This window comes from Theropithecus gelada, chromosome 13, assembly GCF_003255815.1.
Source record: "Theropithecus gelada isolate Dixy chromosome 13, Tgel_1.0, whole genome shotgun sequence".
Lineage (NCBI taxonomy): Eukaryota > Metazoa > Chordata > Mammalia > Primates > Cercopithecidae > Theropithecus > Theropithecus gelada.
This window is the reverse complement of record NC_037681.1, coordinates 106,829,042-106,856,380: the sequence shown is the minus strand read 5'-3', so window position 1 is coordinate 106,856,380 and position 27,339 is coordinate 106,829,042. Positions and strand designations below refer to the sequence as shown.

The 27,339-nt window shown below is 54.4% G+C and overlaps 1 protein-coding gene across 2 annotated transcripts in view; it reads right to left on the bottom strand.

The window, feature by feature from the left end:
- ATOH8 (atonal bHLH transcription factor 8) overlaps positions 1-14,931 on the bottom strand; it is a 34,452-nt gene extending 19,521 nt beyond the window's left edge. For both annotated transcript variants that reach the window (XM_025354967.1, XM_025354966.1), the window contains exons 1-2: positions 13,708-14,931; positions 4,360-4,551 (exon numbers count right to left, since the gene is read on the bottom strand). In XM_025354967.1, the coding sequence (XP_025210752.1) occupies positions 4,360-4,551; positions 13,708-14,511 (996 nt within the window). In that variant the 5' untranslated portion in view covers positions 14,512-14,931. The remainder of the gene's footprint in view (positions 1-4,359; positions 4,552-13,707) is intronic.
- Between the last annotated feature and the right edge of the window lie 12,408 nt (positions 14,932-27,339).

The following is a 27,339-nucleotide window of genomic DNA, read 5'->3' as shown; positions in this document are numbered from 1 at the left end:
AAGAGTTGCCAGGAGGGTGACTGTGAAGCTATGGGCCACCATGCACCTTGTCAGGAATTTCTTTACCAGGCAGACTTCCACAACCATAGACACATGGGGTGGCAAGCATGGCTCACTGGGGTAGGAAGGGCTGGGAAGCAAGTAGGCCTGAGGTGGTCATCTCATTTTCCAGAGAGGAACAGCAAGGGACTCCAGCAGCCCTGAGTGGCCGTGAGAGGGACAGTGGCCTGAAGTCAGGTGGAGGGGCCCCACAGAGAAACTACACATTTGTGATATCATTCAGGCTCAAACTGGGCCCACGCTTCTGTCCCAGGGCCATCTTTAAGGTGATGCCAAGAGGCAAGCCCCAGGGTGGTGGCCTAGGGACTGTGTGCTAATCCAGACCCCGTGTGGTGTAGACTCCAACCCATGAACCCACCTCCTGGACCAGACAGGGCAAAGCAGGTCTGGATGCAAGGCTCGAGTTCTCACCCCTCTCCCACCCTCCTGTGCCCCTGCAGGACTCCGGGCAATCTCCCCAGCCCTCCTGGGTCCCCTCCACAGTCCACAGCTTCCTGATGGCCCCTGATGGCTAGAGATTTGTGTTAGAAGCAGAAATTCTTTGGTTTGCTTTTCCTTTTTCTCACTCTAACCACTCCTGGCTTCCAAATCCTCTAGACCAAGAAGTGTTCAGTCGCTGCACAATGGTGGGGACTATGTGGTAAATTATTTTGTATCTGCACTGTGTCTGGTACATAGAGGGCACTCAATAGCTGTTCATGGAAGGAAGGAAGGAAGGAAGGAAGGAAGGAAGGAAGGAAGGAAGGAAGGAAGGAAGGANATGGAAGGAAGGAAGGAAGGAAGGAAGGAAGGAAGGAAGGAAGGAAGGAAGGAAGGAGGGAGGGAGGCAGGCAGGCAGGGAGGGAGGCAGGGAGGGAGGGAAGGAAGGAAAGAGGGAGGGAAGGAAGGAAGGAGGGAAGGAGGGAAGGAGGGGGGAAGTGAGGGAAGGGCAGGGGAGGGGAGAGGAGGGAAGGGGAAGGGAGGGAAGGGGAGGGCAGAATACCAAGGAACACTTTGAGATTCCCATCTCTTGCTCGGTGAACCCCTACAGTAGTCACATGTCCTGTTGGGGGCAGGGGGTGGATACCTGCTGAAGAGGGTGAAGGGTGGGGAAGAGGGGCTCTTCCTCACTGCACGTGCTGTAAGTTCCTGGGCTTCCCCCGGCCCCTGCCTGGCTCCTAGGCTGTGGTGTGGCAGGACTGAGCGCCGTGAGCAGTGCGTACTCTCAGTCACCTCTTCCCAAAAACTCATAACCAGGTGCAATCTACTGTTAGACCTTTGCAAGTCTTTTCATAGAAATAGTCCCAGACATGAGGAAAGAATGTTGGTTCGATTGTCCTGGGGGTTTGTTCCCCAAACAGAATCTCTGTAAATGGAGGTGTGGCCTCAGAGGCCCAGGCTGGGAGGTCACAAAAGGAAGAAAATAAAACTGGTGAGGTTCCAATTGCAATTCAAAAGCCAGGACATATCTAAAGATGTGCTCCTCATTCAGGCCATCTCAAGCCCCCCCAAAAAAGGGAAGGACAAGCAGCCCCAGGAGGCAGGGAAGTACCCTCCCCTGGGGCTCCAGGCCGCTCAGTCTCAGGGCCCATGAGTCCACTTCTGGGGCAGGACATCTGCCAAGGGGACCAGCTAAGGCCAGCTATGCTGGGCTTCAGTGTGGGGCCACACATCCCCACCAAGAGAGCGGATAAAGAGGGGACAGTGTGAGCCAGACTGAGAGAGAAACACAGGTAGACAGACAGGGAGGGTGACAGCTAGCAATTATGGCAGCAAAAGCATAGATGCCCAGAGGTGGGACACAGGGATCTGCCTGAAAGGGCCGCCTGGGAGCTCGAGGGTTCCAGCGACTCCAGGGGTCCCGAGCTGGGAAGGAATCTGGCTACTTGAGATACCCATATTTGTAAAGGCTGCCGGGTCAAATCCTGGTTGTCCAGATAAAACTATGGAAGGGGCTGGTGTGGGAAGGGCTGGAATTATGAACACCGGCCCCCACGGGGAGACGCAGGGCCAGCCAGGGCTTCCTGAGTGGTTTCATATGAGAAATGTGTCACCACACATACGATGTGAGTCTGTGAGACCATGAAGGTCATTAGGGCAAAGACATACAGACCCCACCTCCCAGAGTCCCAGCTGGGTGACCTCCTCACCCAGCTGGGAAAGACAGAGGGCAGGAGGCAGGAAGTGCCCTCAGGCCCTGGCTGGGTGTGGGGGAGGGAGGGTGCAGAGGAAACAGACGGTTCCTACCGTGGAACTTCCATCTCGACCCCCAAAATCCCCCTCCAGAGCAATTTCACCACATAAGTAAGACCCATAGGACGAGCCTCAAGTTCAGAGCTCGAGCATTTTAGGGGCTCATTACCCTGAGGATGGCGACCATGCGGACACTGCGCTCTCCTGCAGTGACTCCTTTCATCTTCACAGTGGCCCATGAGTGAGTATTTCCACAGTCCCCACTTATCAACAAGAAAACTGAGGTGGGGGAGGCTAAGCAATGGGTGCACGACGACACAGCTGGTGGTTGGTAAGCAGGGCCTTGAACTCAGGGCTGTGTGATGCTCTTAACCACAATCTGTAGCCTCAGGTGAAGTCCCAGACTCTCCACAATGGGGAGGTTGGACTAGGCCCACACGGTGTCTAAGATATGTTAGATTTGAGGTGATTTCAGGGGAAGCCAAAAGCTTGGCTCTGTCGGGCCTCTCCACCCAACTTGTCCCTCTTTCCTCACCAGCCAGGCATCCAGCCTCCTACCAGCCCAAGACCCTGCTGCAATCAAAGGGAAGGTGGGACCTCCATGCTGTACTTCTGCCTTCCCTGGGTGAAGAGGAGGGCATGGGGGTAGGACAGTGAGGGGCTGAGATGGAGACGGGGCGCCTGCCCACTCTGCCCATCTACACCTCCAGACCGCCTGAATGCCAGGGGAAGTTCACCAAGAGTTTACAAACCTCCTTTGTCACTGAGCGCCGCGGGAGCCATCAATCACGCCCTAATTTACCAGTGTCACTTTCCAGAGGAAAGCTGCCCAGAGCCGCCAGTGGCGCTTCCTCTCTTGCCCACTTGATGAGGATTTTGTCTAATTGGTCCACGTTAAAGCACTCCCAGGAATGCAACGTGCAGTTACCGTGGCAGCGGCAGCAGGGAGCCCTGAGGAGATGCCCTCCCTGGCATGAGCCTGGAGTCCGTGGGGGACCTCTGGGAAACCCGGAGAACCCACAGAGGGGCCTGCTGGAAAGGGGTCTGGAGAGGAATGTCAGGGATGGGGGAGGGGCAGGCTAGGAAGGAAGAAGGCAGCGCAAAGGATGGATGGAGAATGACAGGGTCTGCCCCCTGCCCTAGGCGGGGACAGGCATCTTGCCTCACAGACGTAGACTGGGTCTCACTCTCTGTTGCTCTCCCCGGAAGCCACGTGGGAACAGAGATCCAGAGGGCTGCACTAAGCCTTGCTCAGCACTGACCCCTGACTGGGAATGCCCGGAGCTTTGGCCATCTGGGGCCCTGTAGCTGCGCCCAACACCTTTCCTCCTGCACGCATTTCCCCAGCCACACCAGGCTTCGTTCAAGCTGTTCCCTCCGCCTCAGATGCTGTTCCCTTCTTCATCTGCCTGGTGACCTGGTCGTCCTGCTGGTCCCAGCTGAAACATCACTGACACTAAGATGCCCTTTCAAACTCCCGTGGGCAGGAGGGTGAAATCTGTCTCTCTTCTACCTGGGCTTCCACTGCCCCTAGCACAGGGCTCCTGCCCTCATCTACTTACAGGAGGGTCTTCCTGACCCTCTTGCGAGCTGCATGGGGACCAGGATCATATGTTTGTCATCTTTATACCCCTGCCCAGTGTGCTCGGAACATGGTTGGAGCTTCATCAGTCTCTCTAGAATGAATGAATGAATGACTATCACTCTCCTTAATGCATAGCCTCAGATAACCCACAGGCCAAGTCACCCTCCCAAAACCTGCCAAAGGGCTCTCCTGGGCTGTCACCCTGCTCAGGGGAATCTTGTCCTGGTATGACATTTATCGGGGGCCACCCAAGGAATTCAGCACCAGAGCACCTAAGGCCAGGAAGGGGCTTTGCAGATAAAGAGTCCTCTCCCCTGGGTGACTGTTCAAGGCCACCCAGCAGCCAGTTACCAGGAGGAGAGACACACCTATAATCCCAGGCATTTGAGGAGTCCTGAAGCTGAGGCAACTCCCAGCAAACCTCCAAGAGCTGATCTCTCTGGCCCCTTCAGAATTCTGGGCATATGCAGGGCACCCCCAAGTTCCTGTCCCTGCCTCCCCTATGCTCCCCAGAAGCTACCGCCCACCCGGCTGGTGCATACCTTGCGCTTCTTGGCACGTCCCTCGGCCTGCAGGGTGCGGGTGCAGCGCTGCACACACTCGGAGAAGCTGAGGTTGCTGTGGTCGGCACTGTAGTCGAGGTCAGCCAGCCGCGCCAGGGACAGGATGTAGTTACAGGCGATCCTCAGGATGGCCAGTTTGGACAGCTTCTGCCCATACGAGTAGCACGGCACCTGAGGCGAGAAAGTGTCAGGAGGGGCTGCAGGGGTGCGGTGCCCAGCCTGGCAGGCATCGGAGGCGGCCTGTCTACGGTATATCTGGGCCCTTCACCTTGGTCTTGTGATCTGCTCTATGCACCTGCTGTTTACACACACACATACACACACACGTCGGCTCATCTGCTCTGAGAGGTACCCACATTCCCATTTTGCAGGGGAAGAAACAGGTTCGGCTCATGCCTGCCAGCCAGTCAGTATGAATCGAAGCTCAGTGAATTTCCACAACCACCACGGAGCTCTGTCCTCCACCCTCCTGAGCAGGAATCTCTCTGAGAGAACAGGCATTTTGTTTTTTCAGCTCTGATGTTCCATTCATTCATTCAGCACCACCTGTTTTGCTGGGTACTTGGGGAGTACAACAGTGAATAACTTGATTCCTACTTCAGAGAACTTATGCTTGAGTGAGGTTATAATGTCACACCTGGGACTCTGGGGACATACAGGAAGGAAAGTGTCAGTGCTCAGCTGGAAAGACACAAACATGGCTGGTTTTCATTTTTTAAAAATCTTTTACTCTGTGCCCTCAGGACTTGGGGTGCTGCTGGGCAGACAACAGCGGCATAATACACACAGCACTGAACAAACTTGACACGTTTGTCAATGATTCGTCACCAACTAGCTCCTCACTAATTGCACAGGGATTTGTATGGGGTGAAAGATGGAGCCTTTGATTTTTTAATACCTCTCTCCACCAATATTCGTGCTGCGTGAGCAAAAAGCTCCAAAGACTGCGGTACACTTGAACAGAGTTCTGTCTTGGAACCTGGAAATAGCTCCACAAAATCAACCTGATAGATGCTAACTAATAGACCCCACTGTTCCTATAATGCACTGTTCACCTAAAGGGCTAAAAACCCAGCAACTATGGCTCCTGGTTTTCTCCTCGCTATGGCTCTTCAGGATCTACACGTGTCATCCATATCATTGATGAACCCGTATCCCACAGGGGGTGGGATGGCACGATGCATCTACACAAGTATTTAGTGAGCGCCCACCATATGCCAGGCATTCTTTCAGGCCAGTGATTCTCAACCAGGGATGATTTTGTCCCCTAAGGACAGGGGAGTGGGGGCATTGCAGGGACGGAGGTGGGGACGTTGCTAAACATCCTACAGTGCATAGGATCCTACAGTGCCCCCACAACAGAGAACTACCTGCCCCCAAATGTCAATAGTGCCAAAGATGGAAATCCCTATTCCAGAGCATGGAGAAAAAGCATGAACAAGACAGTCACCCCAGACTGGGGACCCTAAACACATCACCCATTTTGATCTCACTTTAAACCTCACTGTGTCCAAGAGCTTTCCCTGACCTCCCCTACCCTACACCAGGAGGGACAGTTTGCCCTCAATAGTGCCCTAATAGCACCCCATCTGTCCTTAACTGCCCACACTGTGGCTCTTGAGTGCTCAGTCTCCCTATGAACTGTGGGGGGAAGGCCTATGTCTGCAGAGGCTACCACAGGTCCTGCCCGTAACAGGCCCTCAAAGGGGTTTGTTGATTGAGGCAATGAGTGAACAAATCAATGACCTCTCCCTCTGGATCTTCACTCTAGAATATTTTGCACTGGGCTCAAACACCTTTCCTCTCTCTGATGATGAAGATGAAGCTATCTGGCATAAAGCTAAGTGTATCTTTTTGTCACATGGGTTCAACTCCTGGCTCTAGCTTTGTCTAGCTGTAACACTCTGGGCAAGGGACAGAATCTTTCTAAGCCTCGGTTTCCCTGTCATATCGGGAACAGGACTGACCTCACAAGGTGGTGAGGATTAAATGAGATGAGATGTGTGCATTGCATGGAGTAAGGCCTGATAGAGGTCTGTGAAAGTGTTATGGTTGGTTTTGCAGAAGGTCCTCAAAGAGGGGCTCCGGAGGGGGTGAGAAGCAGGAGGTCTGGAGCCAGGACACGTGCCTGCCCCACCCTCCACCCTCTGGGGGTGCTGAGACTAGGAAACCCAGAGAGGGAGAGGAAGGCAACAGAGAGAGCCAATTCCCATGCATTTCCACCCCTCACCCCATCTCCCACTCCCAGGCCTGGCTGCAGCTCCAAACCCATCCCAGAAATGCTGGCAGAACAATGCACTTTGCTCGTTCCCAGCCAGAGTCCAGGGAATTCTGCTTTATCAGCCTGAACAAATAAACAAGGTCTGGTAGTCCTGGGGAAAGGGGTCTCAGGGGCCAGCCAGCACTTCTGCCTCCTCTTCACCCCAGGGAGGGTGTGGCAGCCTGAGGGAGGCTCTGGGGACTGGGTGCAGCTCTGTGACACAGCCCTCAGCACTGTTTTCACACAGACGCCACGCTGGGAGTTTCCCTTAAAGACCCAGCTCTTTGAGCCCTTGGCCTGTAACAGCTGGCCTTCCAGGAGGGAGCAGGGATTTTGGAAGGGATCTGTACCCTGTGATCCAGGGTCACTGTAGTACCCCAAAGTGACAGCTGAGGCCAAGGCCAATCTAGAGGTCCGCATGCCAGGTTCTGGGACAGTTCTGTCCTAGATATGTCACTTTGCCCTATTGTCTCTGTCAAGCTCTAGATCTAACAAGAAGAAACCCATCCATTGAGCTCTTGTATATCTGACACTGTGGAAGCTATTTACAGGTAGTATTAGCCCATTTAAAACCTTCCCCACCATCTGTACACACAAAAACAGAGAGATGACACATTGGGCCCCAGATCACTCAGCTAAGATCTGGTTGGAGTCAGAAACTCGTCTGACTGACACCAGGCACACAGCCACTAGGCTCTCCCGGCTCCCACCACCACACCAGAGGTAGCCGTATACGGGACACCAAAGACCTCTTTCAGGTTGCTCACCTCTCCTCCTCCCCAACCCCTAGGGGCAGCTCCTCACCACCCGGCCAATTCCAGATCCTCCTGGTGCCCATGCTCCAGGATGCAGCCCCTCAGCCCCCAACAGCCCAGCTCAGAGGCACCCCAGACTGGGCTGCCACTGCAAAGTGAGAATTTAGCACCTGTTCTGGTTCTAGGACGTTGAAGTATGGTGGAAAGAGCTGGTCTGAATTCCAGGCACTTACAAGCGGTGTAGCTGTGGGAAGTGCCTTCACGCCTCAGAGTCTCCGTTTCCTCATCTGGAAAGTCGGGGTAGCAATGCCTGGGCAGCCCACAGAGCTTCGAGGACTATATCAAGCAGCTTCCACTGGAGTCTGAGCAGCACAGATTCTCCGTGACTGTTGGGCCCAGGCCACTTTGCTGTTATTACGGTCTACTAAGGCCAGGCAGAGGGTGGATGTTTCAAATACAATGTCTGTATTCATCTTTTAAGCAGCACAATGAGGTAGCAATGGCCACTTCCACTTTACAGAAAAGCGTGTGATTCTCAGGCATGTAGGAATTTCCTGGATCTCTCAGCTGGTGAGTGATGAGCTGGGTTTTGAACTTGTGGCTTAGCTGGGCTCTTTCCAGTTAGCCAGCAGGAACTGCTTGGGGATCTGAATAAGTGTCTATAGCTTAAGATGGGGAGGTAGGCAGCCCACCCTCCTGAGCTAGGGATGGAGAGTTCTGGGCTGATGATGCCATGAGATCCCTCTTGGAGTATCCACAGCAAGGCCCAGAGCCCACCCACCCCCACCGCCTACAGAGTCCCCCACAGCAGTTGTCGGCTCACCCTGCTCAGAGGACACGGGCCAAGGGAGGAGGCAGAATTACCTGGCTCCCACTCCCGACAGACTGCCCAGCTGCCAGGAAAGTAAAAAGATCTGCCTTGTGCTCATCCCACAAGGATTTTTAAACTTTGGTGGAACAGACTTTCGCATTTTCGCAAGGTCCCATATGCCCCCAAAACATTCCACCCCACCCACCCTAAGCCGGACCCGGTTCCAGCAAGCATGAAAAAACATGAAGAGCACTGGCCTGGGAGCCCGAGGGCCTGACTCTACTACTGGCCAGTCAGGTGACCTTAGGCAGATCCATAAGCTTACAGGACCTCAGTTTCCTCACCAGTAAAATGGGCATTAGAACACCTGCTACCTCAGAATGAGATCGCAGGGGCAAATGAGGGAAAAGTTCCTAAAGAAGCAACGCCGAGAACCCACCAGAGAATGCAGGAAAGGCCTCAAAGCCCTCCATGCTCTTGCTTCTGTGCCAACTCCTGCCCACCCTTCAGACCCAGCCCAAGACGCCCTCCTGGAAGCCCACCAAGACTCCTGAGCCCATAGAGCTCCAACAGCACCACATCCACTACACACAGAAGAGCACCAGATTCCAGTGAAATTATCATCTGATCGTCTCGTGTCAGTGAGTGCTGGATTCCCGACGTGAAGCCACTCTACCCAGAGCTGTTCAATGTCCTTCCCAAAGTCTATCTAAATAGGTCCTTTCAAATCCCAACCACCTGCACTGCCACCAGGCTGGACCCTGAGAACCTGGGTCTTGGTCATTAGGAGCTATGGCCCCAGGGCCAGACAGGCCTGAGTACAGATCCTGGTCACTCTGTGGGCTTGAGCAATCTGCGTCACCTCTCTGTAAGTGTCTTCATCTGTAAAATGGGAAGACAGCACAACGGACACCCCACAGCAGGCTCAGGTAAGGCCTCACTCAGTGCAGTGAGGCTCCACAGCAGCCACCCTGGTGACTGCGGACATGAAGGAACAGGAGGAAGGCCTCTGTCACCCTTACCTACCTGCATGGAGCCCCCAGTGCAAGCAGGCCTGTCCCTCGTTGCCCAAGGGGATGGTGCACAGGTGCTTTGCACTCCCCATGCCCTCCTTGCACCCTGTGGGGTTTCAGAGTGAGGGAGGTGCTGAGAGCACCATTCCCACGCTCCCTCCAGGGCAACCCTGACTTCACTCGATAAGGACCCCCTGGGAGGCTCCAGGGAAAGCAGCGGAGGTAGCCTGGGTCCCAGTTGCTTGGCATGTCCTCCGTGGAGAGGACCACGGCAGAAACCGGGGCCCCGCACTGCCTTCCATTGCTGCCATCTTCCATCAACACTGAGGGGCTTTGAGGGGAGAGAGGAAATCCACACGCACACCACATGCCCCAAGGGTGGGCACAGCTTGTAAGACCGAAGGTCCTGCCACTCTGGCCCCTTCCCTCACCACCCCACAAGGCCGGCCTTTCCCTTTCACCCCTCCCACCTGGCAAGGAGCAGCCCCACTCCCGGGCCAGGCCAGCTGTGCACACATGGCCTTCCATGAGGCGGTGGGGAGGGCTCTGGTGCAGCTGTGCTGGTGGCATGTGCTATGGCCTGACCATCTGCCCCACACCACCCAGCCTAGACCAGACCAGAGGGCTTCTCTCTCTCTCACCTGCACCTCCCCACCTGCAGCCCTGCAGCCACCCTCCCTGCTCCCTTCCTGGTTGAGAGGACTGTGGATTATGACACAGTAGGAGCCTGTCTGGCTTCCTCATGCTGAGGGTAGATGGCTCCAGGACATTAGACAGGCTGAGGAGCAGAGCTGTTAGGAGTCGGGGCCCTGGGAGTCCAACCAAACTCCACAGTAACAGTGGCCCACAACTACGCAGGCTGCCACCGTACATGGCCACGAAGCACTGCCACCCTGGAGTCTGGCAAACGGTGTGCCAAGGTAGCGTGTAGCACAAAACCCACAAGGCCACGTGCAGTGGCAACAGACCGGGACAACTTACATAAGCTCTCTGAAACTCAGTCACCATCTGAGAAACAGAGCAGGAGGTGCGATAACAGTATCTATTTCATTAAATGAACTAATACACATAACAAGCTTAGCACTACGCCTGGTACAAAGTAAGAATGAGCTAAATGCTAGTTTCTGTGACAGTTATTAAAATAATTAAAGAATTCTTATTGCTTCATCTGTCAAGAGCCTTGCCCAGCCCTGAGGACCTTGGAGATGCTTAAGAAATGTTCACTGCTCTGGCTGTGCACAATGGCTCGTGCCTGTAATCCTAGCACTTTGGGAGACCGAGGTGGGTGGACCACCTGAGCTCAGGAGTTCGAGGCCAGCCTGGGCAACATGGTGAAACCCCATCCCTACTAAAATACAAAAAATTACCCAGGTATGGTGGTGTGCGCCTGTAATCCCAGCTACTCGGGAGGCTGAGGCGGAAGAATCACGTGAACCAGCCTGGGCAACAGAGAGAGACTCTGTCAAGAAAGAAAGAGAGAAAGAGAGAAACAAGGAAGGGAGGGAGGGAGGGAGGGAGGGAGGGAGGGAGGGAGGGAGGGAAGGAAGGAAGGAAGGAAGGAAGGAAGGAAGGAAGGAAGGAAGGAAGGAAGGAAGGAAGGAAGGAAGGAAGGAAATGTTCACTGCTCTTATAGGCCTCCTTCCTTTCCTCACTTGCTCTTGCTTTTCTCAACACTGTGGATGAGGTCAGCAATATTACCATTTTACGACTTCAGCAACTGAGGCCCAGAAAGGGTCAGTGACTTGTCCACAGCCACACAGAAGGCATGCAGGGGAGGACAACTCAATGCCTGGCCTCCAGTTTCCCAGGTCAGTGCTTCTTTCATGGTACCAGGAAGCTACTCAGGAGAATGAAGCCCCAGGCCAGAGCCACAATCCCAGAACCCATCTTGGTGCCACACTGGCCAAGGCCCCATTTCAGACAGAGCTGATCTGCCTTTCCCATTTCCAAGAACCCATTTCAGTCAGGCCCAAGCCTAGCTCCAGAGCTGCAGCTTGTCTGGATTGGGCGAGGGGGTGAGGAATACATTTTACCCAGAAGACTGAGGCCCAGAGGAGGAAGGGGCTCCTCCAGAACACAGGTCTTCCTCTATCAAATAGGTGCCATGGTGGTGAGGGGGACATGGTGGGTGCGGCCTTGGCCCCTGGCTCTATGACCAGAAACATCCTGGCTGTATTTCTTTCCTTCCCAGCTAACAGGCAGGTGCCATTATGGCCTGGCAGCCTTTCTAGGGAAGGGGCAGAATGGCTGGGGCAAGGAGGAAACAAACAGGAACAGGCACTTCTGTGACCGTGCATTTGTGTGTGCTCTTGAGCACGTGTAAGGAGCATGTGAGTGTGTACCTGCCTGTGTGTTTGCATTGCATACACACTCTCTCCCTGAGAGGGCATGGGTGTGCCTTCTGCTTAGATACACTGAACTTGCCCTTTTTATAGAGAACATCCCACGGTAATGGGGGAAGTAAAAGGAGACCAGGATGAACAATCTCATCTCAAAGGGTCTGCCAAGTGTGCACCCTGCCTTGATTGTTAACAAACATCACAGGCTGGGGGTTGGGGGGTGATACGTGATGCTGATAAAGATGGCACTGTGGGAGGCATTTGGCCAGGAGGGCATTCCAGAAACTGCTGTCATCTTCCCTAACCCACTAAGTGATCTTGGACAAGTCTCTTTCCATCTCTGGGCCTCAGTGTTCCATACTATAAAATGAGTTAATCCAATTTTGACAGGGATGTTGTTTAGATCAAATGAGATGGAATTGATTGTTGAACGAAGTAAAAGCCAGCGGGCACATAAGATGTAACAGAGCACTCAGATGAGTATTCTCTCAGCATACAGAGGGGCAATAGAGGGGCAGAAGGGCCCAGAACCTGCAGTCAAAGCCCCTAGGTGCCAGCCCTGACCTGCTACTCAACAGCTATGAGGCTCTGGGCACGTGCCTCCCCAGTCTAGGAGAGGCTTCCCTAGTGGCAAGGTGGGCAGGTGGACAGGTATCTCTCTGCCCTTCTGTAATCCTTCTGTCCTGGGGAGTGGGTTGCAGGATCCCCCACACACCGCCACCTCTACCCAGCGATGCAGACACAGAGCTGCTGGCTCAGGGTGGGACTGACTGCTCCACTGGGCCCACTGCCCAGGGTTCCAGCTGGTATGGCTGAGGGCAGAGGCCCAGCCTGGTCTGTGACAGCCACTCGTCCCCCACCCCCACCCAATCTCACTCACCACTTTCCCCAAGCCCAAGCAAGACACTTTGGCTCAAAAGTCATATGGCCTCTTTCCTCCAGGGATTCAATTTCCTTTCCATGGATGGACACAGGCACTACTGCCCCACCCCACCCCAACCCCCAGGAGGATCCAAAAAGAAGATCATGGTTTCTGAAATGTTTTGTTGCTGGCTAAAGACCAGAGAAGTTGAGCAACATTCCTGGAGTCACACAGCAAGTCAGCTGCAGAGCATGCAAAGAAAAAGGAAAAAAAAAAAAAAAAAACACCCTTCAAACCAGCCACATCTACCCTAACCCTTCCCCACGCCCTGTGTAGGGGTGGGAGAGAACTCACCACCTCCTTCCTACAGCTCCTTCTCGCTAAGAAAATAAGAAGCCTAGAAGCCCAAGCAACTGTCCCTCCCCATCACAGGTAATTCTTGGGTTAAGTATTCTTCCACTACCCGCGCAGGGGCACTGTCTGGTGAGGGCAGCCCGCACCAGCTCCAACCTAAAAAGTCCCCAACTCACCCCAGAACTAGGCTCTGAAGATGCCCCAGAGGGAATCCCCCAACTAGGCAGTCCCCTCAGCAGAGCTGCCTGCTTCACCACGGGTGAAAGGAAGGGATCTCCTAGAAAGACTCCCACCAGCCCATTCCTGAGCCCACCCCTGGGGAGAGGGCACAGGCTTGTAGTGCGGGTTCTTGAGGATGCCAGGGCAAGGAGTGCACAGCCCGCAGGCAACCTGAGTGTTCGGGGCATCACTGCTGGGTCCTGAAAAGGGGCTGACAAGCGCCCCCGGACTGTCCCACCGCAGCATTCCGGGCCTTGCCACCACCAACGGGGGGCCAAGCCCCTGACCATGCCAAATGCCTGGAGAAGGCTCCCCCTCTTCCTGCCCTGACCAAGACAGATGCCCACATGTCCCCTCTCCACTCCGCACCGCGCCCAGGGGACTCCGACAGGCAAATACTCGCTGCCATAAAAGTGAACTATAGAGGCTGAAGTCAGACGCGCAGACAGCGTTACCCGAGGCGGGGGTTGAGGGTAGGGGGGTGCTCGGGCCAGAGATACCCAACTTTTATAGCCACTTTGAAAACTATGATCCATACCAACGCTGTGGCAAAGTCACTGCCCCAGGACTGTCCACACCTGTCTGGGCACCACTGTCGGACCGGGTGGGGCAGCCTGCCCTTTAAACACACCTCTATCCCGCCTGGGCCACTCGCCCACCCATTCCCTCAGTCGTCCCCGGGTGCAGTGAGGGCGTGCGGCGGGGAGCGGGTACCTGCTTCCTGAGCGCCTCGAAGGCTGCGCTGATGGTGTGCACCCTCGTCCGCTCCCTGGCGTTAGCCAGGAGCCTCCGGGTCTGCTGCAGGGCTTTGATCTCGGAGGAGGCGGCAGTCGCTTCTCCGGGTCGTTTCCTAGGCGACGCGGAGGAATCCGGGTGGTTATTGTAAATTACGTGTGAAATTGACGAGTAGGAACTTTCCCCCGGGCGCGTTGGGGGCGCTGGGCGCACAGTGGACTCCGGGGGAGCTTGCGGCGCTGGGGGCGCTGACGGCGCGGGGCGCGCGGGCGGTGCGCACAGCAAGATGCGAGGACGCAGACCCGGCTCCCGGAAAGGCTGTGCCTCTGGGCCCCCAGGAGCCTGGCTCTGGGGCGCAGGAGGCGGCGGCGGCGGCGGCGGTGGTGGCGGCGGCGGCGGCGGCGGCGGCGGCGGCGTGGGGAGTCCTGGCCCCACTGCGCCCAGGGCGAAGCCGCGTTTCCGCGCGTCGGAGACCTGGGGCACCCGGGAGCCCCCGCGCTCCCGGGCCGTGTCCGCGCCCCCTCTTGGGGGAACGGCCGGGGCTACTGGGGCTGGCACCGGCACCGGGACCGGGACCGGCTGCAGCCGATGGGTCCTGTCCCGCAGCCCGTTGGTGGCGACTGCGCGGGGCTCGGGCGCTTCCAAGTCCAATCGGAAAGTTTTATAGCCGTTCGCGCGCCGCGCCGGCTCCTTGCCTTTTCGCTTGAGCTTTTTGAGGCCGTTCAGCTCCTTCACGCACACGGTCTTCCACGGCCCGTCCTCGAGGACCGGGATGTGCTTCATGGCGCGGGCGGCGCGCGAGGCAGGAGCGTGGGGCTGCCCGGGCCGCCGCCGCGCTCAGCGCCGAGGAGTCTCTGGCTCTCCCCCTTCGCCCGCCCTCCCCTCCCTCTCCTCTCCCTTTCTCCCCCTCGCCCGGGGCAGCTGCGCCGCCGGCTTCGCGAAGCCGCCGGGCTGTCCGTTCCCGGAGCGCTCAGAGTGTCATCTGAAGTCGCTGCCGCCTTGCCAGCATTTCTGGAGAACGCCCGCTGCGCTCCATCTGTGTTTGTTTAGCCTCAGTTTACACAGAAGCCCAGTTCGCGAGATCAGTCAGCGCCGCCGCCCGGAGAGGAGGCAGCTCCCGCCGCCACCGCCTCCCCAGCCCCGGCCGCCCGAGCCGCGAGCGCCTTTAAAGAAACAGGAAGCATTTTTCAAAACAGCTGGGCCGCCGGCCGCCTCCTTTGTCCGCGTGCTCCCTACCTCCCCCCACCCCCATCCCCTTGGCCCAGAACCTGCCTCCTCGGCTCTCCCTCCCCGCCCCTACTCAAGTCGGGGGCGCTTCTATGTTCCCAGAGGACAGTCCGCTTCTTCACAACAGCCCCGAGCACGTGATTTATGGGCCCCCCGGCCCTTCCCCAAATCACAGCGGGGCCTTCTCTCCCTGGCCTTGCAGGCCTCTCGGTGACGGTGACGCAGCTCCGACCTTGCCCACCCGGCACCTTCCCGCCACTCCCTCCGCCCCAACTCTCCGAGAGACAGAAAACGCCGGGAGCTGGGACTTCTGCTGCGGGCCGATGGGGAAGGGGAGACTCCGGAGTTGCCCGGCGACCCGCACCCGCCAGGCACGGCAACCCAGTCCACTCTCACTTGCTGGAGCGGGGAAGCAAGAGGAGCAGAGGGCTTAAGACAGGGAAACTGAGTCTCCGAAAGTTCCAAAGTCACAGAGGCAGAGGAGGGTGGAAGCTTCGGTTTAGGCAGACCTAACGTCTGCGAGCCTCTGCAGTCACCTCATTCCAGGCGCCCTGCTAAGCCGGGATTTACTCATCTATGAAATGAGAAATTCGGACAACATCAACGCCTAAATCATAGCATTGCTCTGAGGAATTAAAGCACTAGGCACATAGGAAGGGGTCGTCAAATGGTAGCTGTCATTATTATTATTATTTATCGAGGCAAAACAGTTACTTGAGGCAGATTTCCTGGGCCCAAACCCCAGCTCTGCCACTCACTGCATGACCTTGGGAAAGTGACTTAACCACTCTGTGCCTCATTTTCCTTACCTGTAAAACGAAGGTTATAATCGTACCTGCCTCCCCAGGCGGTGTGAAGAGCGTGTATGCGCAAGGCACTCAGAGCAGTGCCTGGCACCAGGCGAGAGCTTTGCTGGTGCCCACGGTTATTGGCAAGGCACAGAGGTCGACCCCCCAGACCCTCAGTCCTCTCTGTGCCATTCCACTGGAGATTCTGGAAAGAAGGGGTCAAACTAGTAGGCCCTCACCAGAGGACCACCTCCCAGCCACTCCCTTCAGAGGCTCAGAAGAGGCCTTCACTCCTCGCTGGTCCCTTACTCTGTGGCTGTTGCTCCTTCAGGAAGGTGGGCACTAAAAGCCAGCAAAGTGGTTAGGGAGAAGGCGAACTGTCGACCCTGGCCTTGAACTCCGATGGAAACACAAGGGCTCACACAGTGCTTCTCTCCTCCATGGGAGAATGCCTAGGGGTTGAGGAGGCAGATGGCATGCAGGGTGCTGGGAGTTGGGATGGGGATCTGGGCAAAGCTTCGGAGGAAGGAGCATGGAGCTGGGGCTGGCAGTCCTGGTTGGGCCTTGGCTTTTCAACTGTGGAGGCCCATGACCAAGAGCAAGACGTTTCCTCCCACTTTTCTGTCTTTGAGGATATTTCTGTCCGGCCAACCTTCTCAGGGTAGCTGGGAAAGGACAAAGAGATCATGAATGTCAAAGGACTTTGACATAAGGCTTCAAACATAGACACACACACACACACACACACACACACACACACTCTGAGGCACGTGGTTTTCTGACTGTAGTAAATGCAAATCTCATTTTGCTACCAAGGTGGGTGCCAGCATCATAAAGCATGTGCTCCCACAGACACCCTCTTCCCTGGACACCTGCATATTCCTGCACCTTATCTAAAGTCCTGGTTTTTGCTCCCAGCTCTCCCCCACAGCTCCCCTTTGCAAAGCACACTCTTCCTCACTCTTCCATGACCAGCTCCAGTCCCCCTCCTCCTGCGAACCTTCCCTGCTCACTACAGTCTCCAATTGCTCTTGCTGGCATCTGCGCATGCTTGCTCAAAAGTCCTGCTGCAACTTAGCCTCCACTGCAGCCCTGTTGGAACTCCTGGGCTTGTGCGTTCCTCAAAGGTGCACTCTTGCCTTCCTCCCTGTCTCTAAGGGCTGGTGCTCAGGAAGCCTCTGATAAGGAAAAGCAGCCCTCGTGCCCTTTACGGTCCTGTCTGGAGACCCAGTCCTCCTGTGCATCCAGCCAGTCAGCGGCAGAGATGGAGGAAAAGCGACACTCCTCCTCCAGGGCTGCTCAGGCACTCTCTGAGCTTCAGTATCTTCCTCTGTAAAACGGGAGTAATGATACCATGCCTCACAGGGCTGCAAGGACTCAAAGACGCTGCATGTGCAGCATGTGGCATGATGCCTAGAGTCTGGGAAATGGTGACCTGGGGCATCCTGGGTTAGCCAGCTGCTCAGGCCCCCTTGCATCCCAGACTTGGGTGTAGTTGAAGACTGGAGTGCCCATGGCTAGTTAGGGGGTGTGAGAAGTCTCTAGCAGGACTGAATTTTGTCCTTAAAGAGGCCAAGCTGTGTCTGGGAAAATCACATCTTGGCTGAATACCAAGGGATCCACTCATACTGATCCTGAGCCCTGTGCCAACTTCCCCCAAATAGGGGAAAAGGTCACTGAGATCCCCTGGGGCAGGAGGAGGAGAAGGGATTGGATAGGAATGATCAGGCATGCAGGGTGGAGGTAGAGCAGGGCTCCAAGCCGGGCTACAGGCTCCCAGACAGGCTTTTTCTCCCCAACATGCTGCCTCTCCCGCTGGCCAAATGCCAGGGCCCCAGAGTTGGCAACAGCCAAGCCCAGAGGGATCTTCACCTTGTCACATACCAGGTGTGTGACCTTGAGCAGCTCCCTGACTTCTCTGAGCCTCTGTTCACTATCTGAGCATCATCTCTTGAGTCTCGAGATGGAATGGTGTGTGTGGGAACAGGCGGCGAATTGTAAAGAGGCCAATTGATGTGGGGTCCCCGCTATTGCCACTGTCAGCCTGCCAGGTTGCAGACCTTCCAAGTCCAGGCTGGCTACCCACGCCCCACCAGCCTAAGGGTCAAACCTGTCTTCCAAGGGCTCTTGCTTCTGCCTTCCTCAGCCTTGCTGGAAATTGGGGCAGAGACCAGCTGGGCAGCACCCCCTGGTGGTATCACACTATTGGGACTGCACACAACACTGCGGTCTCCCCATGAGGAACTTGTGCCCATTGTGGTGGCCCTGTAATGACAGTAATGTGGATTTCAGGAATTCATAGACTTTCCAGGATAAAAAGTCTCCCAAGGCTCCAGGTGGCCCTACTCACACCTTTGGATGGGACAACGCAGACGACACCCTATGCCCTTCATTAAAAACATCACCCAATGAATTAACCATTTGAGGTGACCCTGGGATCAAGTGATGCTGTCACTGGAAGATTCCATACCCCTTGGATGGCAGGTCTAGGGAAAAGTAATAAAGATTAAAAGGGAAGGCAAGGCAAGAGCTTAGGGGTCAGGCCACTGGGAGCAGATGCTAGAAAGCCAGGCAATCGTAATTCTTTAATGCTGCCATGCAAGGAGCGCATACGAACTCTATCTCACTAATCTTTATCATCACCCAGGGAAGTAAACCCACTTTATAGATAAGAAGATTAAGGCTCCTAGTGGGGAAAAAAAAAATCTTGCCAACAGAAAGAACAGTCGTGGGATTTGAACCCAGGCCAACTGACCCCAAAAGCCAAGCTCTGAACCACTGTGTCCGCTGCCTCCTGAGAGCTCAGCGACTAGCATCTGGGAGGTGATAACTGGGCCATCTATGGGGCTGGCCTGTGTCAGCCAGCTCTTCCTGCTGTGCTGCCAGCCTGGTGGGCTTCTTGCTGTCCACCTCTCAGCTGGAGCCACTGGCCTCCCTTGGTCCAGCACAATGCCCTTCTAGCTCCTTCTAGTCAGGGTCAGATGACAAGGGCATATAGAGCCCAGATCTTGGTATCCAGGCACTGGGGCCCTCCCTCCTTGCCAGTGGAACATGCCCAGCATTTCCTTGGTGCACACACCACCCAAATGCAGACAGGACAGCCCTGCAGGGTGGCAGCCAGTGATTAGCTGCTTCTTGGCCGGATGGGATGGAACCTTGGATGCTTGCTACATGAAGCTCTGCATTCCTAAATCTGGAGTCCCTATTTATGGCTGTTCAGATTGTTCCAAAGTAGGTGTGGCACCCATAAGAGAAAGGGAGGAAGAGTGGAAATTAGACTGCCAGGAGGAAACTCTCCTGGTGGAAACAGATACAGTATGAATGGTGCCCCCCTGGGGTGGTACTCACAGCAGCACCAGAAAGCGCCACCCAGGGGAATGAGAAGAATCCAGAGCTTCTTCCCACCTCCCATTCACAGTGCTAGCGCTGCCACCATTAACCAGCAGGACATTGGATCCAGAGGACAGTGATGAGGCATCCAGGCAAGAAGCTCTTTCAGACTCTCCTGCAATCTTCCTTCTACCTTCCTCTATTCAAATGGCCATCCCAATTATGGAAAACTGAGTCTTTGGGGCTGGGCAGATGCCAGATAAGGACACTCTCTCCCTGAGACCTGCTGTGTGCACCATCTCAGCACATGCGCTGTATACCTTCAAACCCATGTGCAGAGGGCAGTGCCCAGCGGGTAGGGTTTAGTCCTGACTCTTGGTCAGAGTGGAAGGGGAGAGTGGGGAGGGGAAAAGGTCACGAGGGTTGTCAACAAAAAACAGGAGGAGCCTGGCATGACAGATCTCCACACCACTGGTCAGGTATCCTATCATGTCATTTCTCTGCTTAAAACCTCCCCTTGAATTCTTTTGCTCGGATGTGTTAATGGCTGCTATGAATTCCTTCCCTCCCTGTATGCATGGAGAGATGGACTCTGTCCCTCCATTGCCGTGAACCTGGGCTAGCCTGTGGCTGCTCTGACTAATGGAGCCCTGCAGAAGTGCTGCTGTGCTTTATGGAGACTGGCTGTTTCAGCTTCCTGCCAGTTGGAAGCCTTTAGTTGCTAAGGGAGAAGTCCAGGTGGGTTCTACTGAAGAGAGAGGCCACATAGAAAGCAACACAGTGCCAGACATATGAGTGAAGAAGGCGCTCAGCAGAATCTTATGGGTGCCTCCAGCCCCAGCCTCTAGCTGGCTGCAGCCCCATGGGAGAACCCACTAAAGAACCACCTGGCTGAGCCCAGTCAACTCACATAACCATGAAAAAGAATATTAAAGGGTTGTGTTAAGCCACTCCAGTTTGGGGTGGTTTCTTATACAGAAATAGAGAACTGGAACATTTGAGTAGGAGCAAAAGTTGACATCTGGTCCCCCATTTCCTCTCTAACCTCATCCCCCAACCTAGCCCATACACTCTGCTCTCACCACACAGGGCTCCCTACCATTCCTCGAATCTACCCAGCAGGCTCCCACCTCAGGGCCTTTGCACTGGCTGTTTACTATGTCTGAAATGCCCTTGGCTCAGGTAGCCTCAGGGTTCGCTCCCTCACCCCTTTCTGGTGTTTCTATGTCCCCTTCTCAGTAAGGCTGCCCCTAATCACCCTCTATGAAGTTTGTACCCTTCCCCTTCAGTATTTTCTGCCTCTTCCTTGTTTCATTTTCAATGGCATTTACTATCATCTACCATACTGTAGATATCACTGGTTGCTTGGTTTCTGTTTCCCACACACTAGAAAGTCAGTTCCATGAGGGCAGGGATTTTTGCCTGACTTGTTTACTGCTATATCCCAGCTGATAGAACAATCAATAAGTACTTACTGAGTGAATGAAGGCCCACTCCTCTGTGCAGACCAAGACCTGCTCAGCTATTCAGTCAGCTGCTTTGACCAGAAAAAAACAGTGGATCCAGAGACAGAGTTGGTCATGTCAAAGGCACAGCTGCCCTGACTGCCAAGAACTTGTGGTTGTCTTGAATCCACAGTCTTTTCTCTGGCATTGGGTTCCCCCACCTGATCAATTGAGTTGAGATTCAATGGATTCAAGTCAACAGTCATTCTTTTTCTTTTTTTTTTTTTTTTTTTTTGAGATGGAGTTTAACTCTGTTGCTCAGGCTGGAGTGCAGTGGCACAATCTCAGCTCACTGCAACCTCTGCCTCCCGGGTTCAAGTGATTCTCCTGCCTCAGCCTCCCCAGTAGCTGGGATTACAGGCGTCTGTCACCACATCCAGCTAATTTTTGTATTTATAGTAGAGACGGGGTTTCACTGTGTTGGCCAGGCTGGTCCAGAATTCCTGACCTTGTGACCTACCCGCCTCGGCCTCCCAAAGTGCTGGGATTACAAGCGTGAGCCACCACGCCCGGCTAACAGTCATTCTTACATTGGACAGATCTTGAGCTGAGCCGGGTACTGTAACGGGACTGGTTAGAAAGGTAAGTTTGGTGACCAGGCATGATGGCTCAATCCTGTAATCCCAGCACTTTGGGAGGCTGAGGCAGGTGGATCCCTTGAGGCCAGGAGTCTGAGACCAGCCTGGCCAACATGGCAAAACCCCATCTCTACCAAAAATACAAAAAATTAGCCAGTTGTGGTGGCACGCAACCTATAATCCCAGCTACTTGGAAGTCTGAGGCAGGAGAATCGCTTGAACCTGAGAGGAGGAGGTTGCAGTGAGCGGAGATCACACCATTGTCCTCCATCCTGGGCGACAGAGCAAGACTCCATCTCAAAAAAAAAAAGATAAGTTTGGTGAAGTTTCCGCCACCAAAAGCTCACATCCCGCGAAGAGACCATCCCCATCCCTTCCTTTATCCACCATAACCCTTCACTACCCTCTGTAGAGCATCTGCTTAGGCTGGGGTTATGCAGCAGTGAACAGAGAAAACCTCTACCCTGTGGAGCTGACATTCTAGTAAGAGGAGACACAGTCCCCACCTCAAGGAGCTCCAAGTCCAGTAGGAAAGAAAATCCAAATCTGAAGCAGTACAACTAAGGAAAAAGTTGTGGGAATTCAGAGTGTAGCCAAACAGCTCTGGGGGACTTCCTGGAAGAAAAGGCATTTGAACCAGGCTGGAAAGATGGTGGGATTTGGCCAGGCAGACCACCTTCCTGAGAAATGCCTATGGCTTGCTTCCTCTCCTCCTCCAAACCTTTGTCCTTATGTCACTTGGTCACTGAGGCCTCCCCTCACCACCCATTTCCAGCTGGAGCCACCAGCCATTTCACCTTATGACATGCTCTATGCTTTACTTGTACAGCATGTTTGTTTTGTGTCCCCACTTGAAGGAGAGCGGAAGTGGCAGGTAGGAGCAGTGCTTGGATGTGGGCAGAGCCCAGTGAGGTTCCCACTGGCAGGTGACATGACAGTGTCCTGACCATCGAGGGTCTGCTAGGGATGATTTCAGCCTCAAGGAGCCCTGCCTAAGGAAGAAACATGGTCGACCCCAGAGCATAAGCACGCTGCCCTGGAGCAGCCAAGTCTCCAGGCTCTCAGCTTCCTCTGCCTGGCATCTGACTTGTCCCTGCCTTCTCTTGCTCCTCTTCCCTCCCCCTGACATGCTACTGTCCCCCAGATTCCTCATTCTGAAGGCTCTGATGGATGCAGGAAGAAGGCTAGGGTCCCTGCTGGTGCTCTGCTCCTCTCCTGTGCCCTATGAGATTCTGTTTCTGCAAAACAATATTATTCATCATATTAACCTGTTTGTTAATGTGAATTTTGATCGCTTTTGTAGTTTGGCTTGTATTTATTTATTAATTTGTTTTGGGCTTACAGTTATGTAGAAATTAAAAGCATAAAGCACAAGAGCATAATTCAGATCTTAAGGCTCTGGGACAATGTGTTTCCTTTTGGGACAAGGGCATATGTTACTCAAGTTCAAGAAGCTCTGGGTTGGACACTATCTGAGCTTTCTGCAGCTCTGACTTGGTGGTCTGGAAGTTGAGAGATGCATTCTCTTCCCAGCATCTGCCTCCCCTGTCCCCAACCTCCCCCAACCCCCCACCGCAAGCCTCAGCCTCTTCATCTGTAGATGGAGGCCTCTTCATCTGTAAAAGGGAGGGGGAGGTGGAACCCACAGATCTCAAGCTCTTCCCATCCCTAGTGTCTTAGGATTTGTCTTAACCCTCTTAAAAACCCCAGAGCACAGCAGTGGGGAAGAGTGAAACATTCACCCGTGAGAAAGCGAGCTCCCCTGCATGCCTAACATCCATCGCAGGCAAGAAAAACTGTCTCCCAGGGCCTCCATGAGCCCAGTGAACACCAACGAGGGACCAGCCGGGAGGGCAGGCGGTGAGCGAGCTGCTCATTAGGGCTTTGCTCATCAGGACCTAGTTGTCAACAGCCTAACAAGGCTTGACTTGAGCCAGTGATCTCCTGAGAGCTGTTAGCAATCCCCGCAGACGCGCTTTGCGGCTAGATGTGAAAGAGCGTGCTGACTTCTTCTTCATCTTCTTCTTCTTTAAGGAAAACAACTTTCAGTTCCCCAAGGAGCACATTCCTTCATTGTGAAGTCTTCCCTCCGCATTTCCCCATTCCCTCAGTAAAGAAAGGAAGCAAAAAAGCCTTGGCTGCTGCTTCTGCGTAGGCTCCTCAAACAACAACAGCAAAAAACTATTTTTGCAGCTCTCTGAAAAAGTCCCCACTGATGGCAGCAGCCAGAGAACATGAGGGGGCAGAACAGAGCTGACGCAATGCACATTTATTAGCAGTGAGGAAAATTAATAAGGCACCAGCTCAAAGGCAGCCCCATAGACCTGGACACCCCAGGGACAGCTGTAGACCTGGTGGTCCCCAGGCTGAGTCCTCAGGATGCCTAATCAGTTGCAATTCTAGATCAGCACAGCTGGAGTGAGGCTTGGAGATCATCTAGTCCAGAGGACAAATGCTTTTTATCACGCATGCCAAATCTAATTGATTGGTAGAGGCTGCCTGAAGCTCTGTGTTAAAAAGGATCCTGAGGCTGCATCTGGGTCCCTTTGGGAATGAGTGCTATAATTGATTAGCAATGTCTGCCATGGATGAAAGAAGAGGAGTGGCAGGATTCACACCATGTGTTTGCCACTCCTGGTCTAGTTCAATCCCACCTTTTTTTTTTTTTTTTTTTGATGAGAGAGACTGAGTCCTGATGCCCGTTGTTGGTAGGGCTTTCCCAGTCTTCTCAGGAGTCTGACTCCTGTTGGTCAGTGGCAGGTAGCCTGAATGTCTCTGAGGACTGAAGATGTCAGATCCAAAGACAGTCTCCAAAAAGCCAAAACAACTACTGATTTTAGTTAATGCTATAAACTGCCTGTTTCCTAGAAATAATCGGTAAAACTAGTTGTCTCGTGGAATCGACTGGTCAGTTCAACCAATGTAGGTGATGTATCAGGCCCGGGTAAGCCCCAAGCCAGTGTCTACCTAACATTAGTGGTCAGTTTTGTCAAAAAGAGTTCATGGGGGAGGCTAACCAACTATCTGAGCTCAAGACAACAGAATTCCCAAGTGGTCAACAAAGTTGTTCTAATCAGATGGATCACCGTCTGTCTGATTACTACCAGACAAAGTTGAGTCAAGCTGTTCTAACCATCGTGGCCAGGACTCCACCTCCCTCACCCTCATCTCCTCCTGCCCTTCCAGCCTGGCTTCTTTCCTTTTCCCTCTTGAGCCAGTGACAGACCCTGCTTCCTCTGGCAGAGAATCCTTCTGCGGTGGGTTGAACACCTCGAGAAAGTCTTCCTGACTGACCCTTCCAACACCTGCAGATAGTTCAACTACCTTAGAGCCTCTCCTTCCATCTGTGACCGCTCAGAAACCATTCAGGCCACTCCTCATTTTAAAACTGAGGCTTGAGAATGGAAATGGCTCACTTGATATCATACAGGAGGTAGACTCTTGACTTTAACCAATTGCCCCCCACTCAGCTGGCTCAGGTCTCCTGATTCCAACACCAGGGTTGTGGTGGCTGCCCAGGGAAAATCCATTCTGTCTGGTTCACTGAGTTTCGTGTGTGACTCAGAGCAACACAGATAACTTCTGAGGACTCCCGGAAGTGGGCGGACCTTCACTCTCGGATGGCAAAGAACTTGACATGTGATGGGGGTCTGCGGGGGAGTGTGAGGGAGGCGTGGGTCATTGGTAAGGGGGGTAGGCTGCAGGAGAGGGCTGGCCTGGTATGAACCCTGGGGGGACTGCCAAGGGGCCCAGCCACTACCTCCTGGGAACAAGGAAACAAGGTAGTTTATCGCTCTGGCCTCTGAGTGTTTGTCATACTGCCCCCTGGAAGTCTACCCTGGCATCTTAGGTCCCCAACATTCCCCATCTTGAATTCAACAATCCTCTTTTGGGTGGGGCAGGGAAAACAAGACCTTCCACAAGGAACTCGGCTAAGTGAAAACTGGCCCTCAGTGGTGGTGGACAGAGCCCAGGTTTTGGTCAGGGATGGTCCTGAGTTGACCCCCGGCTCACCACTTACAAGCTGGGAGCTTGGCTGAGTTCCTTGATCTCACTGGGTCTCAGTTTCCTTGTTTGCAAAGCCAGGATAGAAAGATTACTGGCCCTCATAGGGTTTTTGTGAGGATTAAAGGGAGATTATCAATGTAAAGGGCTGAGCACGGGGCTTGGCACATGGTAGCTAATAACTGCACCTTGAATGTCTCTCCTCTCCTCTCAGTGCAGTACCGTACATGCTTCATTCAGGGCTCTGATCCCACACCTCCTTCAGGAAGCCTTCCCTGGACACACTCAGCCCAGAGGAACAGACTCAGCTCTGGGGAACTTCCAGGCTCACCTGCCAGTGTTCTATACTGAAAGCCTTGTTTCTCCAAAGAACCCACAGATCACTGGGGGCTGATGTGGTCTGCTGCCCTCCTCGCTCCTGCAAGCTCCCAGCTCAGAGCTGAACACACAGCGCATGCTGATTAACATGGCTGCACAAGCTCCTGGCACCCTCTCCCGGCCCCGGCCCACCTTATTCCCCCAGATCCCCTGATTTTCCAAACCCCTGTCTCATTTGTTCCTAATGCTTCTGTCTCCACGTCTCCAGTGCTCTGTTTGCATGAGGGAAAAAAGTCTACACACACACACACACACAGCCCAGAAAGCATCCAGTTGCTCCCGGGCCGGCTGCCAGCGATTGAGTGACCTGCAGCTTCCTCCCCAAATCACATTCCACTGGCACGGATCTTGCCCCGCCTGACGCCAGCCTCCGAACTCGCCCCCAGAGCAAACATTTCCAGTTGGCAGCTCGGGCTTGTTTTTCTGAGGCCCTGATTTGGGCTCCCTTGTAGAAAATAGAAAACAAAATTCATGGGACCAAAAATGAAATAAAATAATTTTTAAAAGGATGGGCGGCCGGGGGAAGGCATTTGCTCCAAGTCACATGGAAAAATAGAAGCTTCAGGGTGTGCAAAGGGTGTTTAAGAAGCAAACACACATGCTCACCATCCCCCCCTGTCCTGCTGGCTTTGAGGCTGTGATCAATTCATTCAGGCTGCTGCCTCCCGCTAAAAGACTTACTCTGTTCTCATTCACAGCTGCGAGGGGAGGACCTGGGAGAAGGGTGGCGGGAGACCACAGATCTGAAAGGGGAGGGTGGTCGGGGTTACAGGACTGTTGTTTGTTCCAAAGGGGAAATTAGAGGAAGAAAAATAAACATGGCCAGCCAGATTTTAACCCCAGTGCATGAGGCGTCCGGGGATGGACAGGGTATGTGTGTGCGTGTGCTGGCGTGTGCACATGCCTGTGGGCGCCTCCGTGTTTGCCTTCTCAAAATAAGAGCTGCTCAGTGGAAAGATGTCATAACCCAGGCTCAGGCGGCGGGGGGACAGGCCAGCCGGGGGGGCCGAGGCTGGCGCCCAGGCCTGCCGATGGGGTCAGGCAAAGGCCGGGTGTCAGAACAGGGGAGCTGTGAGTCAAGGGCCAGGCGTGTGATGCCAAAGGTCAGCCCCCAGCTGGGGCTCAGTCCATGGGGAAGCGGTGGTCTCAGAAGCATTGCTAAGAAAGGATGAGCTCATGGGATGTGGGGCTCATCTCAGCAGGGGAGGGTAGCAATGTGGGGAGGGAGGCCCCAGGGGAGGTCCGTGGAGGTGGAAGGGACTAGGTGAGGTGGCAGGGTGGGGAGGAGGACAGAGAGGTGGTTAGCTGACCGCAGAGTGAGGGCAGATGGCCACCAATCTGGCTGGGTCACAGAGCTGAGGAGCAGGGCTGCAAAGAACCTCCTGCCCAGAAACAAGGATGCTGGGAGGTGGCATGGGGAAGGAGATAGGGATCCCAGGACTGAGAGCACGTGGGACCTGGGCTGAGATGTAGGGTCCTCAGCCCAGCAGAGTCCCAGATGAGTCAAGCATCAGGCCAGGAGTGAGTGGGCAGTCACACGAGAAGCCGGGCAGGTCCTTCAGCTTGGGAAGCCGTGAGACAGGGCGAGAGCAGGCAGCTCAGAGCTGGCATGAGGACCTGTGTGGCTGGGTTGCTTCTCCATGGTGCCAGCTTCTCCATACAGGAAAGATCCTGGCACCTTTAAGGGAGCTGGCAGTACCAAAGAGATCCCAGAGTGAGGGCCTGATGGAGTCTGCAGTGGCTGTAGGTGCTCAGCTTGATGGTCAAGGGCTCTGAAGCAGGAAGGTACGCAGCCCAAGA